Consider the following 24,200-nt stretch of genomic DNA (forward strand, 5'->3'; position numbering starts at 1 on the left):
CTTTACTCAAAATCAATGCACTCTGCGCCACTAAACCTTATGGCAATCTACTCTGCACCACTGTACCTTACCCCACTTCAGTATATGCCACTCTACTCCATGCCACTCTGCTCCACTTTACTAGAGTCTACTCTGCGACACCCCACTCTGCGACACCCCACTCTGCGACACCCCACTCTGCGACACCCCACTCTGCGACACCCCACTCTGCGACGCCCCACTCTGCTACGCCCCACTCTGCTACGCCCCACTCTGCTACGCCCCACTCTGCTACGCCCCACTCTGCTACGCCCCACTCTGCGACGCCCCACTCTGCGACGCCCCACTCTGCGACGCCCCACTCTGCGACGCCCCACTCTGCGACGCCCCACTCTGCGACGCCCCACTCTGCAATGCTCCACTCTGCAATGCTCCACTCTATGCTTGCATATATGTAAGTCACCTCGTGGCAGGCTTATCAAGTCCTAAGGCAGGGTGCCAAATACCGCACAGGCAGAACATGTATTTTTACATGTTCTGATAGTAAAAACATGAAACTGTTTTTTTTACTGTGGAAAAGCTTTGTCGCCCAATTGACGAGAATTAGACACTGACCCCTCAGCTGTGCTTTCTTTAGAATGGTGCTACCGACGTGGGTCACACAAGGTATTAAACAACTTTTTGCTTTAAACCAGACTTGAATCTCAGATCGAAATTAATGTAACGATTTGCAGTGTGCAACAGTTAGCAAAGTTACCACTTAGTTGCCTTTAGTCCCCTCTGCCCATACTGGTTGCACATTGGGTCCTGTTGTAGAGACAGCTTTCTGCCTTCTTGGGGAGAAATGCTGCCTACTTCCAGGAAAGGATACAGTAGGTGCCTGCTCTGTAAGGAGGTGTCACTATCTTCCTGCAGGAATCCACATGGGTGTTGGCCGAAAAGGCGATCTTCACAGGAGATGCCCCCTTTGAAGGGCAAATAAGTAACACTTGGGGGAGGGGCTGCTTTATTGTTTAGGCAGACAGGATGGCATTTAAGACAGAAGAGGGGAAACCAGTTGCCAAACTTGTTTTTCCAGGGTCGTGTAGCCCGTGGTAGACACACCCCTAAGTTGGACTGGGGACCTCCACATGCCATGATAGGGACCATGCCGAATTGGAAGTGGGCAGAATGGTGCATCCTGGGATGCCCAGATGCCACTCTTCACAGGAAGTGGTCATGAAGTGGGAGAGAACCTGGGAGCTCATTGGCTACCAACCGCATCTGAGCATAAGTACACCCCCGTCACCCCAAACTCAGATTTTGACTGGACTTGATGAAGGACTTTGGATGGACTGCCCTGCTGCACCTTCAAACTGGCAAAGAGAGTCTGCACCGCCTGGAAATGCACCTTGTGCTTACAAAGGAGAGGGACTGTGTCCTGCTTCGGGAGAAATAGTCTCCAGAGCCCAGCCAAAGCCAAGAAACTCCACAGGTTTGTGGAATGGCCCCCTGTTCACAGCACAGGGGCACAACACCATGGAAGCATGCTGGGGCACATTGGTAGCTTAGAATATTTCAACCTGCAACCAACCACAACTGTGCAGCACCAGGGACCCGGACGCGATGCACAAATTTGCACCTGTGTTCGCTGAACCCAGGAATGCCATCATAGTGCCCCTGGGGCTTCCAGAGGACGAGTTATTAACCCAGGCAGGATTGACCTGAGAACGCAATACTGGGCAACCGGTAGTCCAGTGGTGATTGGACTTCTGCCAGCACAAAGAGGACTTCGAGTGACATCGACACTGTGCCCAGGAATGCCTCACCCCATTACTAGACAGTCAAGTAGTTGCAGCAAGACTCCCATTGACTGCATCACATCCACAGCATCCTTTGACCATCTTCAGCATCCTTTATCTCTTGCTCCATGACCACTTCCATAGGAAGGCCCTGCCAAAGATAAAAGTGCCTGTATAAGACTGAGGGCTGCTTCAACTGCTAAGGTAATTGTTTCCGAGGACCTTGCTAGTCTACCTAACTGGCTGCCTACTGGAGTTGGTCACTTAAATTGACTCCAAGTGACCTCATTACACCTAGCCCGAACTTATTAGTGAAAACATTTCTAAGTGTCAAATGCTTTGAATTTGCCAATGCTTGTGCACAGTTGAGTGAAAATACTTTGATTTGATGTATCTACATAAATCCTATTTCCCCAGAACTCTCCCATGGGCCTTTTTCATTGTGGGTCTAAAAATAGTCTTATTTTTATAAATTAGTGCTGGATTTCTTTGGTGCCTTGTCGATTTCAATTTCAATTGTCTTGGTTATGCTTAAATGCATTACACGTGTTCCTCTGTGTAAGCCTTGCTAATCAGATCCATAGCTACCCAGGGTTGAGTTGAAGCTTTACAACCATAACATATGGGTCGCAAAGGGGTGGGTAAGTGTATTACACAGTGAGATCACACAACCACACCAAATAATACACCACATTTCCTCACACACCGTCACAAACATATATTTACAGTCGAATCTGACCCAAAATGTAAGCTCATTTACAGTGTGTAAAATTGATAACATCCTTTAATCCAACATGTGTCTGTGAGTGCTTTATCAGTCGTAGAGCTTGTGCCCTAATTAGTCCAAGATTAATTTAATCCAGCCTCCATACGTGCTTCTTTTTGTCACCTACTACACTGAATTAACATAAGAGAAAAAAATACTTCATTTAGTAAATTAATGTATAATTACTTGGAGGCTCCCCTCCCCGTATTTCTTTTCAAGATTGGTTACTTAATAAATGGACACACTTTTGGCACCTGGGGATTGCAACAGGGTTCAATAAAAGACTGAAGAGGAATCTGTCACATTAGAGAGGACTTTTTACCACATTCATGGCCTACTGAAGTAGTACTGTGGTAGGTGATGATTGGAGCTCAAAGGTGATCTAATTGCAGTGCAAATGACAGAACGCAGTTGGAGATGGCTGCAATATCTTATTTATTCATTGTACAAGATCATGTTGATTGCATTTTTATTGTGCAGTGAACCACCCAAAAGCCAGAATGACCAGCACAACAGAAACCAACCTTCGATAGCCTTGATCAAGAAAAATATATTAGAATGTCTACTCTAGCTCCCAGCTTAATGTAATTGGCAGCCTTAACGAGGAATTAACAAAGAATGTGGAGGTTTTCTGAGACATGGATTTATTGGGTAGGAGTTCCAGTATTCAGAAAAAGATCAAGAAGTTGCTGATGAAATAAAACAAAATACCTTAAGAAAAGCATCAGCTTTAAGGACCTGCATGAAGAGCCTAGGTGAGGGCATTGAAGATGCCTTACATAGCAACCTGGTTGTTCTAAACAAACTTTTTTTTTTTTTTTTTAAACAATTTGAATTTGTGTCCATTCAGTGTGAGCTATTGAAAAGGATCAATGTCACTACACTTCACAACCAAAAGGAAAAGAGCGGCCTCTTCTTTAGAATTCTGTCACTAAGGGAACTAAAGTTGTGTTTGCTTGTGACAGCCACAAACATAAAGCCTTTGCAACATGCTTCATAAAGGAGAAAATACCAAATTCCTACAACTTCCATTGCAACCAAACCTCAAACTTGTTTTCCACGACGTGCTTGGTGATGGAGAAATTGGATCACTTCTTAGAAATCAGATCATCAGTTGATTTCATCTACTAGTGTTTTCTTTTAAGTCAGAATTAAAATGCCACGATTAGGCAGGCATACCATGAAAGTTCAAGCGGAAGTGAACACAAAGGTTTTATTCGTTTGCTGTCAATCAAATGTGCGATACAAATGCCGGTTGCACACTGCTTGTAGAGACGCTTGTCTTCCTTTATAATTTGTCTCTAACAGTAGATTTTGATTCTGTTTTTAGATTTATTAGAGGTGACACCAGCACCGAACAATGGAACTCATGGAAGTCTTAACCACCTCCTGAAAAATCCAATTTTTCAACCTAACCATCCCAGGGAAATGTCCATGCCATCCATGTGTACTTTTAGAACAGATGTTGGTTCAAGCAGCTTAGGCTGTTTGTGTCCTTCTTCAGTGAGTTAAAGTTATTCAAATATCATGTAAAGATTTGCATTGCTTTTTTAAAATGATAATTTACTAAACATAAACATTATTTCTTTACTCAAGGTCTTGTCACCCGAAGGTTTTCAGCAACATCTTAATTTAACCAGCATGCAAGGTAAGATCATTGTTTTCAGTTATTCTTCAAATGTATTTGTCGGCAGCAGAGTATGGTGGCGGAATGTTTCAAAGTCGTGAATGGGAGATGTATTCAAAATATTTCAAAAGTCATTTCGGTGTAATGTTATTCACAGACTGTGTTTCCAGAAATGTCTGTGTCTAGCCTCTAATTTGGGGGCAACAATGAATGCGTAACGAAAATAATTGTGCATTTACAGGTTAATTAGAGTGCTTAATTTGAGCCGGAGTTTCCATTGCTCGGCACTGGCATTCAATTGTCAAAACAGGCACACATGACAGTATGCACATGGCGGTGCTGTATGTTTAATTTAAAAACGAGCAGAAAAACAGCTATTTATTAATTCACTATACTTAAAACATGACTAATGCCATTCTTATAGCCCTGGGGACCTGGAATAGTCTGAATTGCCATAGTCAATTGTAACTGGTAGGGGCAATGAGTGGTGCAAGCTGCAAAGCAGCAGTGACCTCGTGACGAGGGTGCGGACACTTTTGTTTTTTACAAATTAAGCACGGTTTGTTTGCCACAAAAGCTAACAAGAAATCTTTAACCACGATTGCATATGACATTTGAGGAAACCCAAGCTTGTAAATCACAAATTTAATAATCTATTTCACCTAACCGGTTTCCACAAATTTTCCAAGACCAATGTCATTCACCAAATATGAGAATCAAATTCAGTGAATACCCTTTGTCTCAGAATTTATTTCTACAACTTTGTTTTCATCAGCATTACATAAATCTGTATTTTCCTTTTTATCTCTATCATCATATGTGCTATTGTTCCTCAGTTTTGTTTCTTCTGATCTTCAAGGGAGACCCTAAATCCTACTCCTTTTTAGGTCTCGCTGGAGTTAGCATCCGAAGGATGCGTCCAGCTAGAGACTTATAGCTGCCCGTCTCGGGGGAATTAGGAACAGGAGGGTGTTACAAGCTTTTTGTGTGGATTAAGGGTGCGCGAGCGCGCACGTCCAGCACGGCGCCGTGCACACTCTCTTAAACACGGGCACCCACAGGGAGGGAAAGCACACGGGGGGCGCGGCCACCAGCAATGTGCCCCGTCGCCCCCCTCTGCTACCACAACACCGGCCCCACTTACCGGTAGGCTGCCGGTCTGCTCTGGAGCTCCCGTTCTTAGGGGCTCCTGCGGCGGCATCTCCTCATGTAGCGCGGGGCTCGCTCCATCATACAGGAGCCCCGCGCAGCTCCACTGGCTTCCCCTCACCAGGGCCTCTCTTGGGACCCGGGGCTTTCTGCAGCAACTCCGGTCTCCCTCCACCGAATGGGAGACCGGCAATGACAGCTAAAGTTTCCCCCAGGCAGGGGGAAGCGGAAACCTCGATCAGGCCCAGCCCACGTCTCCTCCGTGTTTGCCTGTCTTCCTGCCTCGGCGGCGCCAATAACTGCGCGGCCCCGAGCAGGGAGGCGGGCACAGCGTCTCCCGTCCACAGTACAGCGAGGTAGGCTCTCCAGCCGCGTAGCTAGGGGGGGGCGAGGGTGGAGGTCCGCCCCAGGCGGCACTATTTTGGAGGCGGCAGCCTATCGGGCCCCGTCAGGTTATGTGCTACTAAGTACGTAACGTGCCAGCACCACGGTGGACGTGACCGTCGTCAGTTTATTGCAGACGGCTCAGGCTGGTTGCTGAATTTGCCTCACCTCCAGCAAACCATTAGTGGCTCTCGTAGCTTCCTGCTGCAGCTCGCACCGGCACCTAGCCAGCCTGGCCCGGGTGAAGTGTGCTGTCAGCTGCTGCACCCTGGCAAATTCAATTCTTGCCACAGCCGAGGCCGAGGGACACAGAGGAAGGAGTCAGTGACCCGTGGGGCACCAGCCGGCAGGACAGACTCCAGTCCGTCGTAAAACAGCCCCACGCTCGGGACTCACTCAACAGCCTGGACGACTCGCATCTCAATTAGGCAACGTGAGTGAAATGAAAATATACTTTCGCATTTACTTTAATTTGCTATAACTGAACATGGAATGAGTAGACTGCACCACGTGTTGGACGTGTTCTTTGCTAAATGTCAATACAGAGGAATTTAAATACTTGCTGCCAGCTTCATGTGTAGTCATAGTATGCTACATTCACAGTCGAAGTAGACTGCTATTCAAGCGAGGAAAAAATAATCTACAAGTCTCTGGACAATCCCCACGTTAGAGAGGGGCAGGGGTCATAGCGAGAGCTGGTTTCACTGCTCTCCCCGCCCCCTCCCCCATCCACAGCACACCACATTAATCCAGCATGTGCAGAGGTGAGGTGAGCCGCCCTGAATGCCATCCCGCTGCCCGGCGTTTTGCGGCCTGTGTCATACTTGTGATTGCGTCCACAAGAGGCCTTTACTTTATTGCCACGCTCACCAGCATTAAATTACAGATAAAAGTAAGCAGAGTAATGTATTCTAATTCTCCGGTTTTATTTTCTAAATCACAGCTGGTAAATGTTAAGATCTAAATACTTGTTTGTCGGGGCAGGCTCCTTTCAATGTAATGCTTCCGCAACCTGGCTGGCTCTTTCAAGGTATGGTGCGTAACTAACTCCTAACTGGATGGAAAAGGTATGTTTTTTTACAAGTCCTGTGGCTGCCGAGCCCCAGGAAGACATAGACAAAATGAAGTACTCGGCTGCACGTTTCATTACGGTGAGCGCTGCATTTTAAAAGACACCCACCACGCACTGCAATGTAAGTTATTTCTGCTGCTGAGTCTGAGAGCATTTGCCTTTTTCTGCCCACGTCAGAGCACTGTGGTGTATCGACTGCCCGGCGGACTCGAGCATAGCACTGTCTGTGAGCAGCTCTGAGCAGAGCAGCTGTCAGCAGTGAGTTTCACATTGCAGCTTAGACACTACAGCCCTAGGCAGGATCTTCTCGTTGGTAAGTGGCCTGTTACACTAAGGGGCAAGCGCTAGAATCAGTGATGTTTGTGTTTAGGAACAGAGCATGCAATAAGGTTCAGATTACAAACAGAAAAGGAGTTGGATTGCTGAACAAAGTACGATAAGGTGCTCCGTGGCCAAACATGATCTAGCAATTTTACACTGGCAAATGCAATTTCTGTGGCTCTGCAAGAATCAACAATGATCACAAGTTTGAAATCACTAGAGTAGATTGTGGGTATACAATCGTTTTACAGTGTGATTAGGTGTTTTGCAGCAGTTTCAAGTTATTTTCAAAGCTTATCTCTGCTCAAATTAATGTAATTTGTTATGTTTATCTGTTTCCATGTACTAAATTTGTTGATTTTGCTTGCAAAAAAGTGTCACTCTTAGTGTCATACATTTAGTAGCTGAATGCCCTTCATAGGTACCCTAAAACCTTGAAAATGTCACACATAAGCACTCTTAAAACGTGGCAGCTACGCAGTCTGTGTTTCTTGTCAGATAGTGCACTTCCATTTCTGGTGGTTTGCAATAGTTTTAAGATCTTCATAGTGTTTCTCGTTGCTGAAATGGCTGTAATTTCTGATATATATATATATATATATATATATATATATATATATATATATATATATATATATATATATATATATATATATATATATATATGATGAGGGAAACATATATATATATATATATATATATATATATATATATATATATATATATATATATATATATATATATGTTTCCCTCATCCTAATTGTTTGATTTTTGCTCGCGAGAAAGTGGCACTCGTAGTTGCTGAATGTCACTCATAATTACACTCAAATTACGAAAATGTCACACATAAGCAATCTGAAACCTTGGCAGCTATGGGCCTTTATAATTTATTTGGGACACTCACTGTCAGTGACTGCAGTCAGTGTCCTTAAATAAATTATAAAGGCCGCCCCAGTGCCGCGCAGCCCCGTGTAAAGAACAAGGCAAGAACACCTGCTTGTAAATGTTGCCTGCAGTGCAGCATGCGCTACGTACCCCGTTTGGGGTTGCTTGTGGGTCCTGTCCCAGGGCCGTCAATCTTGTAGCGGGAAAGCTGCGGATGCCATGGGCGGCAATCTGAGGGATAGCCCCGGGCGCCACAAGCTCTAGCTACGCCCCTGAGGCTCTCGCTTAGAGAAATTAATTGTTTGGAAGGCATTGCACCGGGGGATCTTGTTCCATAACAAAGCGCTGCATTTCAGCTGCTCTCCTGGCAGGGGTCACAGGAGACAGCCAAGCTTATTCCCACTTGGCACCAACACAGCTGGGGAAGATGATCACATTAGCATATCTATAGAATCTAATACAACATACACTCACGCAATACCACTCAGTGCCACGTAATTATATGCTACATAATTACACTGTGCTCAACGCAACATACACTCCAAATACCACTCAATGCCACATCATTACACACCACATAATTACACTCTACTGAATGCAGCACACACTCCACACAATACCACTCAATGCCACATAATTATATGCTACATAATTACAATGCAACATACACTCCAAACAATACCACTCAGTGCCACATAATTACACGCCACACAATTACTTTACTGAATACAACATACACTCCTCATAATACCACTCAGTGCCACATAATTATATGCTACATAATTACTGCGCTCACGCAACATACACTCCAAATACCACTCAGTGCCATATAATTACACTCCACATAATTACACTGCACTCAATGCAACATACACTCCAAATACCACTTAGTGCCACATAATTACATGCTACATAATTACACTGCACTCAATGCAACATACACTCCAAATACCACTCAGTGCCATATCATTACAAGCCACATAATTACACTGTACTCAATGCAACACACACACCACACAATACCACTCAGTGCCACATAATTATACGTTACATAATTACACTGCACTCAATGCAACATACACTCCAGACAATACCACTCAGTGCCACATAATTATATGCTACATAATTACACTGCGCTCAATGCAACATACACTCCAAAACTACTCAGTGCACATAATTACACAACACACAATTACACTACACTCAATGCAACATACACTCCAAATACCACTCAGTGCCACTTAATTACACGCCACATAATTACACTGCACTCAATGCAACATACACTCCAAATACCACTCAGTGCCACATAATTACACACCACATAATTACACTGCACGCAATGCAACATACACTCCAAATATCACTCAGTGCCACATAATTACACACCACATAACTACACTGCACTCAATGCTACATACACTCCAAATACAACTCAGGGCCACATAATTACACGCCACATAATTACACTGCACTCAATGCAACATACACTCCAAATACCACTCAGTGCTACATAATTATACTCCCCATAATTACACTCTACTGAATGCAACACACACACTCCACATAATACCACTCAGTGCCACATAATTATATCTATCTATCGCCCTCACTCTATCTATCTATCTATCTATCTATCTATCTATCTATCTATCTATCTATCTATCTATCTATCTATCTATCTATCTATCTATCTATCTATCTATCTATCTATCTATCTATCTATCTATCACCCTCACTCTATTTATCTATCGCCCCCACTCTATTTATCTATCGCCCCCACTCTATCCATCGCCCCCACTCTATCGCCCTTTCTCTATCTATCGCCCTCACTATATATCACATCACCACAACATCACTCAGCACCACCACAGCATCACTCAGGGGCACCACTACATCACTCAGCGCCACCACAGCATCAATCTGTGCAACCATTCAACAACAACTAGTTCAAATATGTTCTCTCAATGTTTCAAGCTTTATGGTAAATGTCACAAAAAAGATGTTAATATTTCACATCTATTCTTGGATTTTCATCACAATAAAATACACTGAACATAATCTTCACAAAAGTTATTTACAAAACTTTAAGCTATTGCCATTATAAATTACAATAACTTTTATTTAAGTATTAATTATTAAAAAATAAATAAAAGCCATTTATTTGTAATATCAATACATGTAAGTCACGTAAATAAAACACATATTGCATTACAAATGCTATAGGTGTCACATTTGCGAAAGCTATACCTATTAGCATTGTAAATGACAAAGCTATTAATTTCGCTATTTTCAAAACCAACACATAAATACAAAATTTGTCATTTACAATACCAATAGCTCAAACTTTTCTAATGCGAGACCTATTGCATTGCAAATGCTTGTTTCCTACTGCTTTTACTTGCCTTACTATTTCATCCCTCCTCTTCCTTCTTCCTCTATCTACTCTGATGTCTTTGTGTTTAGGTCTGGCTTGTCAGTGCCGCTGCGTGCTCCCCCATCGTTGCCAGTGTGTTTTAAATACTTAAAGAGTGGGCTTTGGCTCCACTCAGAGGAGTATTTCTCTTTCATTTTTCTGTAGAATGATGTATCTTTTTGCCTCGTTTGGGGTGCTTGCTTTGAAATGCATGAAGGACTATTTACATCTCAAAAATACACAAAACCGTCACACATTATGTGTATTTAATGCATAACTTGTGTCTAGAAAGTTTTTTCTGTTTTCTTTTGTCTATTTTTTCACTTCAGCAGTGTTTTTCAAGGTTTTAGCCAGAAATTGTGTGCAGCTCACTCACACATGAGTTAATCCATAAAAACACATGCCTAAAGACGCACTTAAGCTGCTTAACACAAAACGACGATTGACAACGCTAATAGGTCTTTCTTCACTGTAGTGATACTCAGAAATACTGCCTTGCAGAAATATGACTTGCATGAATTAGCAAATTGATTGATGCCAGATGTTTAGGCTTTGCCAGTGTTTTTGTTTGGAGGTGGAAATCCCTCTTTTTTTTCCCTTCTCACATCTATTTTTCGTAGTTTGGTCTTTCCCTTCTAATTTCTGTCATCCCTCAGCCATTATTTAAACTCTAAGGGCCAGATGTAGGAGCCCTAATACCGGTCGGAAACGGCCGATTTCGGCCGTTTCCGACCGGTATTAGGCTTTTCAGATGTAGGGGGCATACCGAATCGGTAATTTTACCGATTCTGTAATTTTACCGATTCTGTAATTTTACCGATTCGGTAACTATACCGATTCGGTAAAATACCGAATCTGTATAGTTACCGAATCGGTAAATCGATATGTAGCTGACACTCCTAAGAGTGCCACAGGCCCTTAAGAGTCGGTATTTTACTACACAATCCAATTGTGTGGTAAAATACCGAATTCAGGTGTGCATGCACATCTGTGCCATGTGACACACAGACATGCCCTTAGGGCATGTATGTGTGCCACATGTCACACAAGCCTGTACTTGGGGTGCTAGAGGGTGTCAAAGTGACACCCCCTGCACCCTTGCAGTATTCGGTATTTACCGATTTGGTAAATACCGAATCGGTATTTCCCATTGATTCCTATGGGCTTCAAGGACCATAGGAATCAATGGGCAATAGCGATTCGGTATTTACCGAATCGGTAAATACCGAATCTTACAGATTCGGTATTCCTAAATACGGAATTACCTAAATCTGCCCCCTTCCCATTTACAGACTCTTAAATACCGATTTGGTAAAATTCGGTATTTAAGAGTCTGTAAATGGGAATTACCTACATCTAGGCATAAATCCCCTGCAGCTAGATTATTTTCACCTCCAGGCTACTTTGCGCTACCGTACTGTTTCTTAGCTTGCCCCTCTTCTGCATTGGTTTGTTAGGTCGAGCCTGAGCCAGCGCGCATGCGCTGATCTGAGAGTCTTCTTGTAAGCACTTTAAACTTCTTTGTGTGGGTCTGACTCCACCCCCTCCCCCCCCACGCATTGGGTTGGTTGTTGCCGGTGTCATTTCGTTATCATAGCCTGCAAATGGCTAAAGACAGGCGCATGTCCCACCTCTTTTGCAAATGTTCACTCCCACAGCGTTTGGCCCTGGAGGGCGAGTAGCGGCAGGCAGGGTGGCAGCTGCATCCTCGTCATGGCTCAGCACCCCGTGCTTTTATCTCATTGCATTTGCTGTGCTTAGGCTTCATTTGTCTCTGATCAGGACGAGCTGTAGAGTATCTTCAGAGCGCAGTCATAACAACACACTCGCTCAAACTCTACATAACCCGTAAACCCTCGCATGGCAGGACGTGAGAGCGATCCAAGCCGCCGCATATCCTCCCTGCCATTGCAGACCCTCAGATTATTGCCGGTATTCACCTTTACCTCAGAGAGCTTTCCAGAGGATTTATTCCCCGCCACATATTGCCTAAATACTTACCTTGCTCTCTCCCCCCTCCACTTGCAAATTCCTTAAGAGCCTGTGTCCGTAATTAATCGGAATGCACAAATTGGGTGGACCGTAGTCGTGAGGCCTCTATTCTTCTGACTTTTGCCGGTAAGCTTCCAAGCTGTGCAGTCTTACTACTCTCTTTAGAAATGCTATGTGTAGCTGAATTTGTTTCCTATCGTGTTTTTTCACTCTCAGCCTATGTTTCAGCACACGCTTGCCCCAATTAGTGTCGGACTCCAACAGGTACTGCTTCACAGTTTCAATTGGCTTCCTGTTGTATGATGGTAAGCGCAGAGGCTTTCTGGGCATTTTTTTCTCATTGGACTGCCATAATGGGTAAAGGTTGGTGCATGTCCCACCTCTTTTCTAATGTTCACTCCCATTGCGTTTTGCCTGCGGGAGCGAACAGCCGCGCGCATGGTGGCAGCTGCATTCCTGTTGGGTCAGGTTACTATATACGCACACATGCGTGCTTTCTCTTTCTCTTGCAATCCTGTCTTTTTCTGCCAGCACCTACGTAGTTTTATATTTCTTTTCATTACATTGCTCCAATACTTTTTACTTCAGATTTACTTTCTAGATTTTTTAAATATGTTTTATTGGAGTGTGTGTCTACTTTTACAAACGCGCCTACGTAGTTTTATGTTTGTTTTAATTACGTTGCTCTGATACTTTTCACTTTGTGTGACCTACTCTTCCCAGCCCTGCCTGCCTTTTACACGTACCATGGTGTGTGATCCACCAGCCCCCCACAAAACTAGCCTGATAACAAAACACTTATAACGTCCCAAAGGCGAGACCTATTGACTATGCCAATGCTTGTTTTTTTGTGCTGTTGTCCACCATTCATGCGGAGTCTCTTCTTAGGTGTTATGAGAGAAATAGAAAAGGACCATGGAACTACACGCCACGTTATGGGTAATTTTCATTAATTCATGTTAAAAAATACAGTGTTCGAGTTTTCCAAAATGTATCAGTTGGGGTTCTAATAACACCCAGTTTAAATTACTTCAGTGCAGTGGTTGACCGTTTCTTCACCCAAAGTAGGGAAGGGGAAAGGAGGAGTAACTCGGACTGAATTTCTAGAGCCATGACTACAAAAAACTGAAGATATCATCTCTTTTTCGAGGAACAGTAAATAAAACATTTTTTTTCATGTATCCCTTTATACCTCGATTGCCCCTAGTTTTCTAGTATACAGATGACCTAAGGACTGATTCTCTTCTGAAATGTGATCTCTCGAAGGGCCTTTAGGTCCTTAAAAGTCCACCTGTCTCTTTTGGAAGCTAGAGATAAACATGACATGTCCAACTCTAAGGTTTTAAGATAGCTGAGTCATAAAGCTCATGTGTCTCACTGTGACTCTGCTCCTCTCCACACCAATCCCGGACTCACCCAGGTCCTATAGAGTCTCCTCCTGTATGGTATTGTTTTGGCCCCTTTTTTCTCACATGCAAGTGTTAGTGAGGCTGTAGATTGTTGTACCATTTGTTCTTTAGGACAAAGTGCATGAGCAATCTTTGAAAGAGAAACACATTTTTCATAACACAAAGGCATATATTGTTTTCCTATAGCATGTAAGACAGTAGGGTTTGATATTGTTTTCATGCGTAATTTATTTTAAGACAGAGACACTGTTGGGGACATTCAAAACCGTGAACTAGAGGTGTCATTGTTGTCCAGCGACAGCATGGCCGGACTGGCCAGCCGGGCAAGCGGGCAATCCCTCAGGAGCCTGGATCCTCAGGCGGCTGTTTTTGACACTTGGAGGCCAGTTTCGGCCTCCAGGAGCGGTGGTGCACATTAGGTGATCCCGGCGGCAACTTGAAATCGTTGCTCTAGTTCAGCGTGCATTAACACTTCTGCCTATGGGGGCTGAATTTATTATTTTTGCTAGGGCTGTTTTATGTTTACAGTTTTGCCCTGAAGGACAGGTACTTAGACCAATAAACTTTACGGTCTAGTTTTTTCTGGCATGTCGGATTCCTTCTAGCATTTGGATTTACAAGGCTTGTCAAAGAAATATGGATTCATAAATGATGAATTATTTAACTTGATTACTCCAGTGCTCGCCCGCAGGAGTGGTGCAAACGGACACCTTTTTGTTCGGTCTCAAATAAAATAGAAATTGTACACATTTGTGGGTGCGGGAGCTACCTCAAAATAAAAGTGAAGGACGCTGAAATTGAATAAGATAAGGCTGTGTGTCTGAAAAATTATCGTCTTGAAACATTGGTGCATTTTTTAAAAAGCAGAAATGTTGCAAGCCTATGTGGCCTCGAAATTAGAGGGCTACTTCCCCATCTCCAGGATATCCTGGTTTGAAATGACAATGACTAGTAACTGTATACCTTCAAGCAGTGGCTAAAAATGTACAGGTCCCCAAAAATACGTGCCGATGTGGCTCGCCCGCATATATCGCCACAAAATAGGCACTGCCTTTAAAGTCATATGTTTCATTTTTGTATTCAAGGTCCATTCTGCCATCTGATAGCAATTGATTAGAAAATAGTTCATCTAATTGATTGTGATGAATTTGTATTAATTCCATAAAAATTTGCTGTGTTAATACATGAATTGATTCCATATATTGAATCCATAGTTGAACTCCACGCTATATTTGGAATCCTTGATCTTGCTACATTAAAAGTCCAGACATTTTAAGCATTGATCTCAGTAAAGACTAATTCACAATGGTCTACATGCAGTAATGTAACGAATCCAGGCAAGGTTAGAATAATTGAATGTGAAATTGTCCCCATCATGATAATTGATAATCATGATAAATGCTTTCCTCTGATTAATTCATCCTGTGCATGGCCATTTCTAAACACATTCATCCTTTATCCCATGAGCTGTTTGGAAAAATAACTTCCAGGTGATCTCTGCAAAGGCATAGTTTAACTGATATTTAAAACAGGACAATGCCTTAGGGAGAGGTGTGGCGCCGCGGCCAGGTGACTGACTTCGGATATCTGGGGATCACGGTTTGATCCCCGGGGCTGGCGGCAGATTAGCCCAGCACCATGTGACTCTGGGCAATAGCTTGCTTAATCTTCCCGACGGCCCCCAGGCCTAGAGACCCTAACAGGTGATGGTTCACGCTTTACAAATGAGGATTATTATTATTATTATTAAGCCCCTCACCTTACTGCAGGATTGTGAACAAGTTGCACTGTTCGATGCACATTTTCCATAAGCAGTATTTGGTTCCTGGAGGGGAGAAAGCAAGTAGGCACTAACGTGTGCATTTGGAAGGCACCCAGCCTTCAATGGTTAGAAGAGGCAGACCATGAAGCAGAGGTCAGACCCCGGACCATGGTTCAATTCCCGACGCGGCAGGGTCTTGAGCCCAAAATGTCCATGGACTCGATAATTCTCGCTTCGGTGCCTGCTCGAATCACGGGTTCACACTCTGCAACTCCGGGCAATAGCTTGCTTAATCTCCACTATGGCCCCCTGCGGCGGGATGCCTGGCTTTCACCTTGGGGGTGCCCAGTACGGGTTATCTCACAGGGAAAAACCAGGACGGGTTCCCAAAGCAAGCGCTTAGAGACCGTTGGTGATAATGCGCTATATAAAGATCAATTACAATTACAATTACAATCAGGACTGAACGACTTGTGTTAGTTACACACTCTTGGCACGCAATGCACGTGCTTGTGTTGAAGAACATCATCTGCACCTCCAAAGGGAAACAGTAAAGCATCTGAGTTTCTAGGGCAAGTGCCCACAGAAGAAGCGACTCAGGCAGGTGGCCAAGGTACAGGAGAGATTGCCAGAGTTAAGTCAGGCACTAGTTACATAGGAGTCCAGTGATAAGAAAAAGGAGGTCTTAAAAATATCTCTTATCTCATACAGGAGCAAAGAGGCAGGCTAATTGTCTCTTTGCTCAGTGTGCAAGAGGAGAGTCCCACTCCATCTATTACAATTGCGTTGGAGGTAGTTGTGTTAATCTACCAGCACTGGCCAAGCCCTGTGGGTGGTGTCATATTTGATTATCTAATAAAACTATTGTGAAGAACAATAGAGGTGGTTTTGTGTTTCCAATTTATTATTGTCTTTTTTTTTTATTCTTTTTATTGAATAGAGCAAATGGTAAGCCAAAGGTACATAACATGACACATTTTAGAATTCAAAAATCACAAATTTCCAATAAATTTCTCAGATAACAAACAAGAGATAAAAAAGTTAAAAAGTTAGAAGCAATATGCGGAGATAAAAGGAGGGTTCAACGAGATAAAAAAAGTCAGCCTATTACAGAGTTAAAAATTCCCCCCCCCCAGGACATTAAGTGCAAAATATGCAATTTATAAAGTGCATCAGCAAAAACGTGCAAAGCTGCAATAAAGTGCAAATGCAAAAGTGCCGAAAGTACAAAAGAGTACTATCTTTAAAAGTGCAAAGTGCAATCTTATATGGAAAAAGGTGCTAGTAAATATAAATGTCCTGGAAGTCAGAAAGAAGGCTGTAAATGAGGAAACATCCCCTCACAATTCTCTTCACGAATCAACCTCCCTTTATTGCTTCTAGAGCCTCAAAATATTTCCAGTTCCTCTCAAATCTCCAAACAGCTCCCACTCTATCCGCATAAGCCTTTTCAAAATAACATGTTCTCCTCATTTTCTTAAACCATTTTAAGTGTAACGGAATCTCGCAGGACTTCCAGTTTTGAAGAATTAAGGAGCGAGCGACTGCGCAGGAAATAAATATAAATACCTCTTTTGCTTTATTAAACCTACTCCTATCTTTGCATATACCGAACAAGGCTACCTCTGATGTTGGTAAAAGAGTTTTCCCAATAGCCTGTTCGATATCAGCAAATATTCCCTTCCAGAAAGTTTCTAAATGGTGGCAAGCAAAAAAAAAGTATGATGCCATCCTCCCTGGCTACTAGCCATACATCTGAAGCATTTATTCTCAGCTCCAGGAAACCTCCTTTCCAAAGCCTCGGGTGTATAATATGCTAACCGACGAGACAGAAAGCACATCCTTTTATAGTTGGCAGCTCGCAATGATCTATTCCCCAACTCACAAATGACCTCCCAATCCTTTATGGAAAAGTTACATTGTGTAGCTAGATTTATTTTCTCAAGATGACTGTCTACTAAAACATTTTGATTTGAGCAATGAAGAATCTTATAGTATCCGATACCTACACTCATTCTATCATACAGGGCTGTTGGTATGCTATTAGGGGGATTAAACAGGCCACTTATCTCTTTTCTAATAAAATTAACAATCTGGAAATATTCAAAAAAAGTCGGATGTAATGAACCATTTATTCTCGCGGTTACCTCCTGCCAACTAATTACCCTATTTTGGATTACAAAATGCCTTAGCTCTCGGAAGCCAGAAAGTTCCCAAGATTTAATACGATTCAGGCTTAGTGGGAGGCCTATTTGAGTACATTCTTTCAAGCTTAGATAATGAGAGCTATTAATGCCATGTTTTCTGAAAAGGAGCGACATTCTTGAGGCATATTCTCTTAAAGTTTTGTATCTGGACCTCTTTGGGAGCCTTGCGATTTTTTAAAAAAAACTGGAATTTGAGAGTCTACCTCTTGTAGCATTCTTGTAAGAAAAAAATTATCTCTTGTTTGATTATTCTTCAATAATCCTGCCAATATATCAAGAAATGCAGCTTCATAGTAGGTCCTTAAATGGGGTAGAGCTAAGCCTCCTTGTTCAGCTGGAAGTTGTAATACTGGAAGTTTAACTCTTGAAGTTTTCTTTCCCCATATAAAGCCTCTCAGCATTGTTTCGAGTTCTTTAAAAAATGTTAAATTAATTTTAATGGGCACGTTACTGAACAAAAAGATAAGTAAAGGCAACACCGACATCTTAATCAAAGAGACCCTACCTATAATTGATAGTGGGAGAAGAAGCCAGTGATCTAAAAGGCTCTGAATTTTGTTCTACGTCCTGATATAATTCATAGAATAGAGCATATCATATTCGGTGGTGACATATATGCCTAGATATCTAATTGGGTCATTTCTTACAGCTTGGGCCTGCAGATCATCAGGGAGAAAAAGAGGATCAGTATTCAATGCAAGAACCTCTGTTTTTTTTGGATTTACTTTATACCCCCCTATCTTTTCATAATTATTAAACTCGCTCATCAAAGTTTCAATATTTTCTTTTATGGGCGATAGATATAAAATAATATCGTCAGCAAACCACTTTAATTTGGACATGCCAACTAATGGGGGCTGAATAGCCGCGTTGTCCCTAATCCTAATCACTAAAGGTTCGATAAAGAAAGTGAAAAGCAACGGGGACAACGGGCAGCCCTGCCTTGTGCCCCTATTTACCTTGATCTTACCAGCCTGTTTCATATTGATTATTACTTGGGCCGATGCTCCCTTGTAGATGTTATAAAGCATCTTAATAATTGAGGCTGGAAAACCAAATTGACCGAGAGAATAGAATAATGCAGCCCAATTCACTAAGTCAAACGCTTTTTCCGCGTCCATCATCAATATACAGGCTGGGGTCGAATTAATATTAAAGTAGTCCAATGCCTGTATTAGCAACTCAGTGTTTGCTGCCATATAGCGACCTGCAATAAACCCAGACTGGTCCTGATGAATGACCTCCTGAGCAGCAAAAACAAATCTCTCAGCCCATATCTTCATAAGAATTTTGTAATCCGAATTTAGTAGGCTAATCGGTCTGTATGAATTAACATCATACTGATTTTTATCTTTTTTAAGAAAGCATATAATTGTAGATTCCTTAAACTCGGCAGGGACGTACCCGCCTAGCCTAATATAATTATATAACTTTTTCAAGGGAGTTGCTAACTCTCCAAAAAAAGCCTTATAAAATTCTATTGGAAATCCGTCCTGGCCGGAAGCTTTTCCCCCTGAGGTTGCCTTTATACAATTTTGAATTTCAGTGGTATTTATTTCCAGACTAATTTGATTAATCCGACTTTCGGAGATTTTGGGGATTTGTATATCTACAAAATAGTCCTGAATCATTACATCCTCTACCTGGTATTCCGTAGAGTAAATTTTTTCAAAATGATCCAGGAAGATTTTTGAGATCTTGTCGTAGTAGTTGTGTTAATCTACCAGCACTGGCCAAGCCCTGCGGGTGGTGTCATATTTGATTATCTAATAAAACTATTGTGAAGAACAATAGCGGTGGTTTTGTGTTTCCAATTTATTATTGTCGTCTGTACCCAAATGTGGCAGAAAAAATAGTAATACCGCCCACATAAGGAGAACTATTGCCGTTTTGTGTGTGGAGTGCGATATTGCAACTGTTTTCACTGTAAATTTCGTATAATTTGTGTACGTCGTCCCAGCAACAGTGCTTCCTAAAACAATTTCTTTATGTGTCTCCCTGCTGTTGAAAAGTAGGTCCCTGTTAAAATACTAAACTTGAATGCTTCTAAAAGTGAGAATATTGTTGGTGCAACAGTCAAGGATTTGACTAAGAAGTCCTGGTTGATACCTTACAGGCCTTTCCCACCTCAGTACACACAGTGAAAATCATTTGCATTCTTATAGATCACCAAGGTTTTGTACTTTTCCTTCTTCTGTATTTAGTTACTCCTTCGACAAGAAATGAAGTGAAGAGGCTTGCCATAATCCATCTCATTAAGCAGACAATCTTCAATTAATGTCAACACCTTAGAGTTTGCATGCTTAAAATAGAGGAAACATTTGTAAAACTCCATATGTGCAGACTACAGTAAGTTACACGTGGCAAACTTTCATACCACTACAAATAACCTAGTTTCTTTAAAGGGATCATCCTACTGGTAATGTTGGCACAGATCCCAGCTCAAGCTCTCAAAAGATCAGATGAGTTAAAAACCACAAAAGGTAAAAGGACCAGGCCAAGATGCTGTCTTCACGTTTCACAGGATGTCTTGCTGTAGATTTAAGTATTGTACGAGCAGATAGAAAAATTCAAAAAGATTTGATAGTTTTGTGAAGACTTGAAATCAAAATAAGATTAAATAACCTAAAAAGTAATGTAAAACAGTCTCAAGCAGACATTTGTCAGGTCAAAGGTATGACTAGTTTAGCATTGTAAACAGTGCAACTCCAGAGTATCAATTTCATTCATTTCAGACTTTTGGGAATATAGGTGCACTAATGTGTGGGTTGGCCATGACATTTCAACTAATCAGATTTTTTTTTATCTTCTATTCCAAGTTATGCATTGATGGGGAGGGGGGCAGTGACACATTGGGCTATGAGGCACATTGCTTGTTGTATGGTAATGGTACTTAACTGTCAATGTATCTCACACAAGGGGTCAAAAGGAAATGTATTCTACTAATAAACCGATGGGTCATATACTGCTTCCAAATCAAAAATTACAATGTAGACTCTGGAGTCAACAGGGACCCCTGTTCCCCATACGTAAGAGAGCTCTACAAGTGAAGAGACTCTGTAGAAGGTAGAGTTGGACCATTGTTCTTGGAGCCATTTGATCTACTTATCAATTTGTTTCCACTGAGCACTGATGGTCAAGACATAGGCTTAAGTATATTTTGATATTATTATTTACACACGTTTATATAGAAGAGTGATATTACATTATGGTCCTGAAGAATGCCTGGAACAGCTAAGTCACATATGGCAGAAATATGTTGACTATATACACAGAGTGCATATCCATAACCCTGTCTCACTATGCTTTTAACCTCTATCCATTAGACATAAAAATAAAGTTGTTTTGTCCTCATTGAGGTAGTTTTAAACCACACTTTTTTTGTTGCACACAGCCCGTCACTTTTACCTTAGAGGAACCAAACACAGAGATGTGCTCCTTAAAACACTTCTGCTCCTTTCCTGTGGGAAAGTTGTAGCCCACATTGGGTACCTTGCGGTCCCAGTGTCTGGAGGGACCCAATGATGAAGCATGTCACTCTTGGGTGAGTGAGGGTTCTCGTCCAAACACCGGAAGTGCTCCCTTCCTTCTGTTCCTATCTTATTATTTCTGTGTGCGCTAATTTGTACTCAGTTTGAGCAACTTAAGTGTCAATGTCAGCAGCCACAGCATCCACCACTGCACCATCTCAGGTGTGATCGTCCTCTGCCAGGCACTGGAGGCAGATTACTTGGGAGAGGAGGGACTCTCTGGCTGTGCCTGCACGGTATGCCCAACCATCAAGGCAGGAACAGGATCACTCAAGACCAACACTGATGAGGAGCAGAATTGTACACCAGCCAGGGAGCCAGATCAGTCCAGGAAGACTCAGAGAAGGAGGGAAACAGGATCTCCATGCACCAGAACCTGGCAGAGTTAAATATGCGTCCCCAGATACGGGAGCACTTCTGTGGGACTTCTTCAACTAGCCAGCACCACAGTGACCATAAGGATATCCATTATCCCTTTCACATCCCCACAATTCATCAGCTTTAAAATCCCTCCAGATTTGGAGTTCAGCCAAAAATGTAATGTAGTGCACTTAGTATTATGTATTAGCTGGATGTGTGGAGTAGATAACTTAGGCCGTTGACAACGACTTGAGCGATGCTCCAGTGTGATTTTCTCTGCACTTTCACCGTGCCAAAATGATCAACTCCAGAAACACCTTTTTCCATTCACTTCTCCCCTGCCCTGATTCTCATTGCTGAGGTGAAAGGGTCACCTGGTCCCTGGGCGAGGTGTTGAGTATGTGGAGGAGTATTAGGAATACAATGCAACACATCCTCAGCCAGGACTGTAATGGTGCAGGGAACAGAGGAGCAAAATTTTGCTATTTGCATTCTGATGGTAGCCTACAAAACCACTGGGTTCTCCTCTAGCCGCGCCTCTCAACCCGCACTGGTGGATGGTCATGATGTCAGCCACCCATTGAGTAAGGTCCATGCTGCTTAAGTCAAGTCCGTATTTGCTGATTTCCTAGTGACAGTGTTAGATGCTGGTCGGCAAGTATCTCAGCAAAGCTGGTTATTACGCGGCTGAAGGGATCAGAATGGACAATAGTCAATGGATATGATCTTTTGTTCCACTTTTCCACTATCTGTTTTGGTAACTAAGGGCCAGATGTAGGAAGCCAAATTCCGGTCGGTAACGGCTGAAATTACCGAATTTCAGCCGTTACTGACCGGAATTCGGCTTTTCAGATGTAGGTGGCCAAATTGTAGGATTCGGTAATTTACCGAATCTGTAATTCTCATTCATTCCTATGGGCCTCCAGGCCCATAGGAATGAATGGGGAATACCGTTTACCGAATTTTACCGATTCTGTAAAATTTAACGAATCATTAGCTACATATCATTTACCGATTCTAAAATACTGAATCGGTAAAATCCGGTATTTTAGAATTGGTAAATGATATTTACCTACATCTGGCCCTAAATGTTTCATTATTACCATTCATGTTGTATTCAGAGCCCCCTAATACCTCTGAGATATAGCAGTGTGATAGCAAAATGTTAAAGTAATATAAAAAGGTGTGAGTAGCCATGAGAAACCATGTCTATAATGCCTTAGTAAGAGGGTCTGTAGAAAATCAGCCTTTTTTGCATGGTCACACTGCACATTTTCCTATTTTCTTGTTACTGTTTTTACTGGTAATAATTCTCTGTGTGCTGCAACACTGCTATTTAGTGTTACAGTGTGTGTGCTCTAGCCTTAACATTTTAATGTCAAAATTGGTTTCATCCAGTTCATTTAACTTTCCTGTATTAGTACGGAGGATGGCGCAAAAATGTACTAGAGGCATGGAATTTAAGTGTCATGTTGTCTAAAGTGCGTTTGCACCACCTTCATTTATTTAATAAAAAATAGTTAGGGCTGCCAGGAATACCATTGTACTTAGGCTGGTCTGCAATTTAAAAGCACTTCAGTAATGCATAGGAAAGAAAGTGACTTTAGCAAACACAAGATGATGGACGTAGTGCTGAAACCTTTCAAACATTCACCCCAGTCAAGAGATTTGGGTTAAATCTAGTTTTTGTTTGCTCCACCATGCATGTGAGTCTTGACCCTGCTTCCCATGGCAATAGTCCAGCCGAACTGCCAGATCAGACCCTCCCTGGATCAGAAACGAGCATCCCGGGGCCGGTTTCGGGGTATCACTCCTCATCTGCCAGGCTAGCTTGAATCCAGAGGCACAGCAAGCAAGGGATCCACGTCTGGGCATCCCCTTGGCCACTTAAGGCGAACATAGCAAACCCAAAAAGATGATGGACGAAGGGCTGACACTTTTCAAACACTCACTCCCAGTCAAGAAATCTGGGTTAAATCCATCGTTCCTTTGCTCATCATGCCAAACTAGTTTGGACTCAGCCATATGCAAGTTACTCTTGACCCTGCTCCCCATGGGAACAGTCCAGCCTGAACTGCCAGATCAGGCCCTCCCTGGACCAGAAACGAGCATCCTGGGGCCGGTTTCGGGGTATCACTCCTCATCTGCCAGGCTAGCTTGAATCCAGTGGCACAGCAAGCAAGGGATCCACGTCTGGGCATACCCTTGGCCACTTAAGGCGAACATAGCAAACCCAAAAAGATGATGGACGAAGGGCTGACACTTTTCAAACACTCACTCCCAGTCAAGAAATCTGGGTTAAATCCATCGTTCCTTTGCTCATCATGCCAAACTAGTTTGGACTCAGCCATATGCAAGTTTCTCTTGACCCTGCTCCCCATGGGAACAGTCCAGCCTGAACTGCCAAACCAGGTCCTCCCTGGACCAGAAACGAGTATCCTGGGGCTCGTTACGGGGTATCAATCCTCATCGGCCATGCTAGCTGAAATCCATTGGCACAGAAAGCAAGGGATCCACGTCTGGGCCTACCCTTGGTCACTTAGGGTGAACATAGTAAAGA

The 24,200-nt window shown here is 42.7% G+C and overlaps 1 protein-coding gene across 1 annotated transcript in view; it reads left to right on the forward strand.

The window, feature by feature from the left end:
• ENPP1 (ectonucleotide pyrophosphatase/phosphodiesterase 1) overlaps positions 1–24,200 on the forward strand; it is a 612,613-nt gene that overhangs the window by 472,827 nt on the left and 115,586 nt on the right. The window contains exons 18-19 of the mRNA XM_086927432.1: positions 3,857–4,029; positions 4,123–4,174. Coding sequence (XP_086783558.1) covers positions 3,857–4,029; positions 4,123–4,174 — 225 coding nt within the window. The remainder of the gene's footprint in view (positions 1–3,856; positions 4,030–4,122; positions 4,175–24,200) is intronic.

Source organism: Lissotriton vulgaris, chromosome 6 (assembly GCF_964263255.1).
Source record: "Lissotriton vulgaris chromosome 6, aLisVul1.2, whole genome shotgun sequence".
NCBI classification, from domain to species: Eukaryota; Metazoa; Chordata; class Amphibia; order Caudata; family Salamandridae; genus Lissotriton; species Lissotriton vulgaris.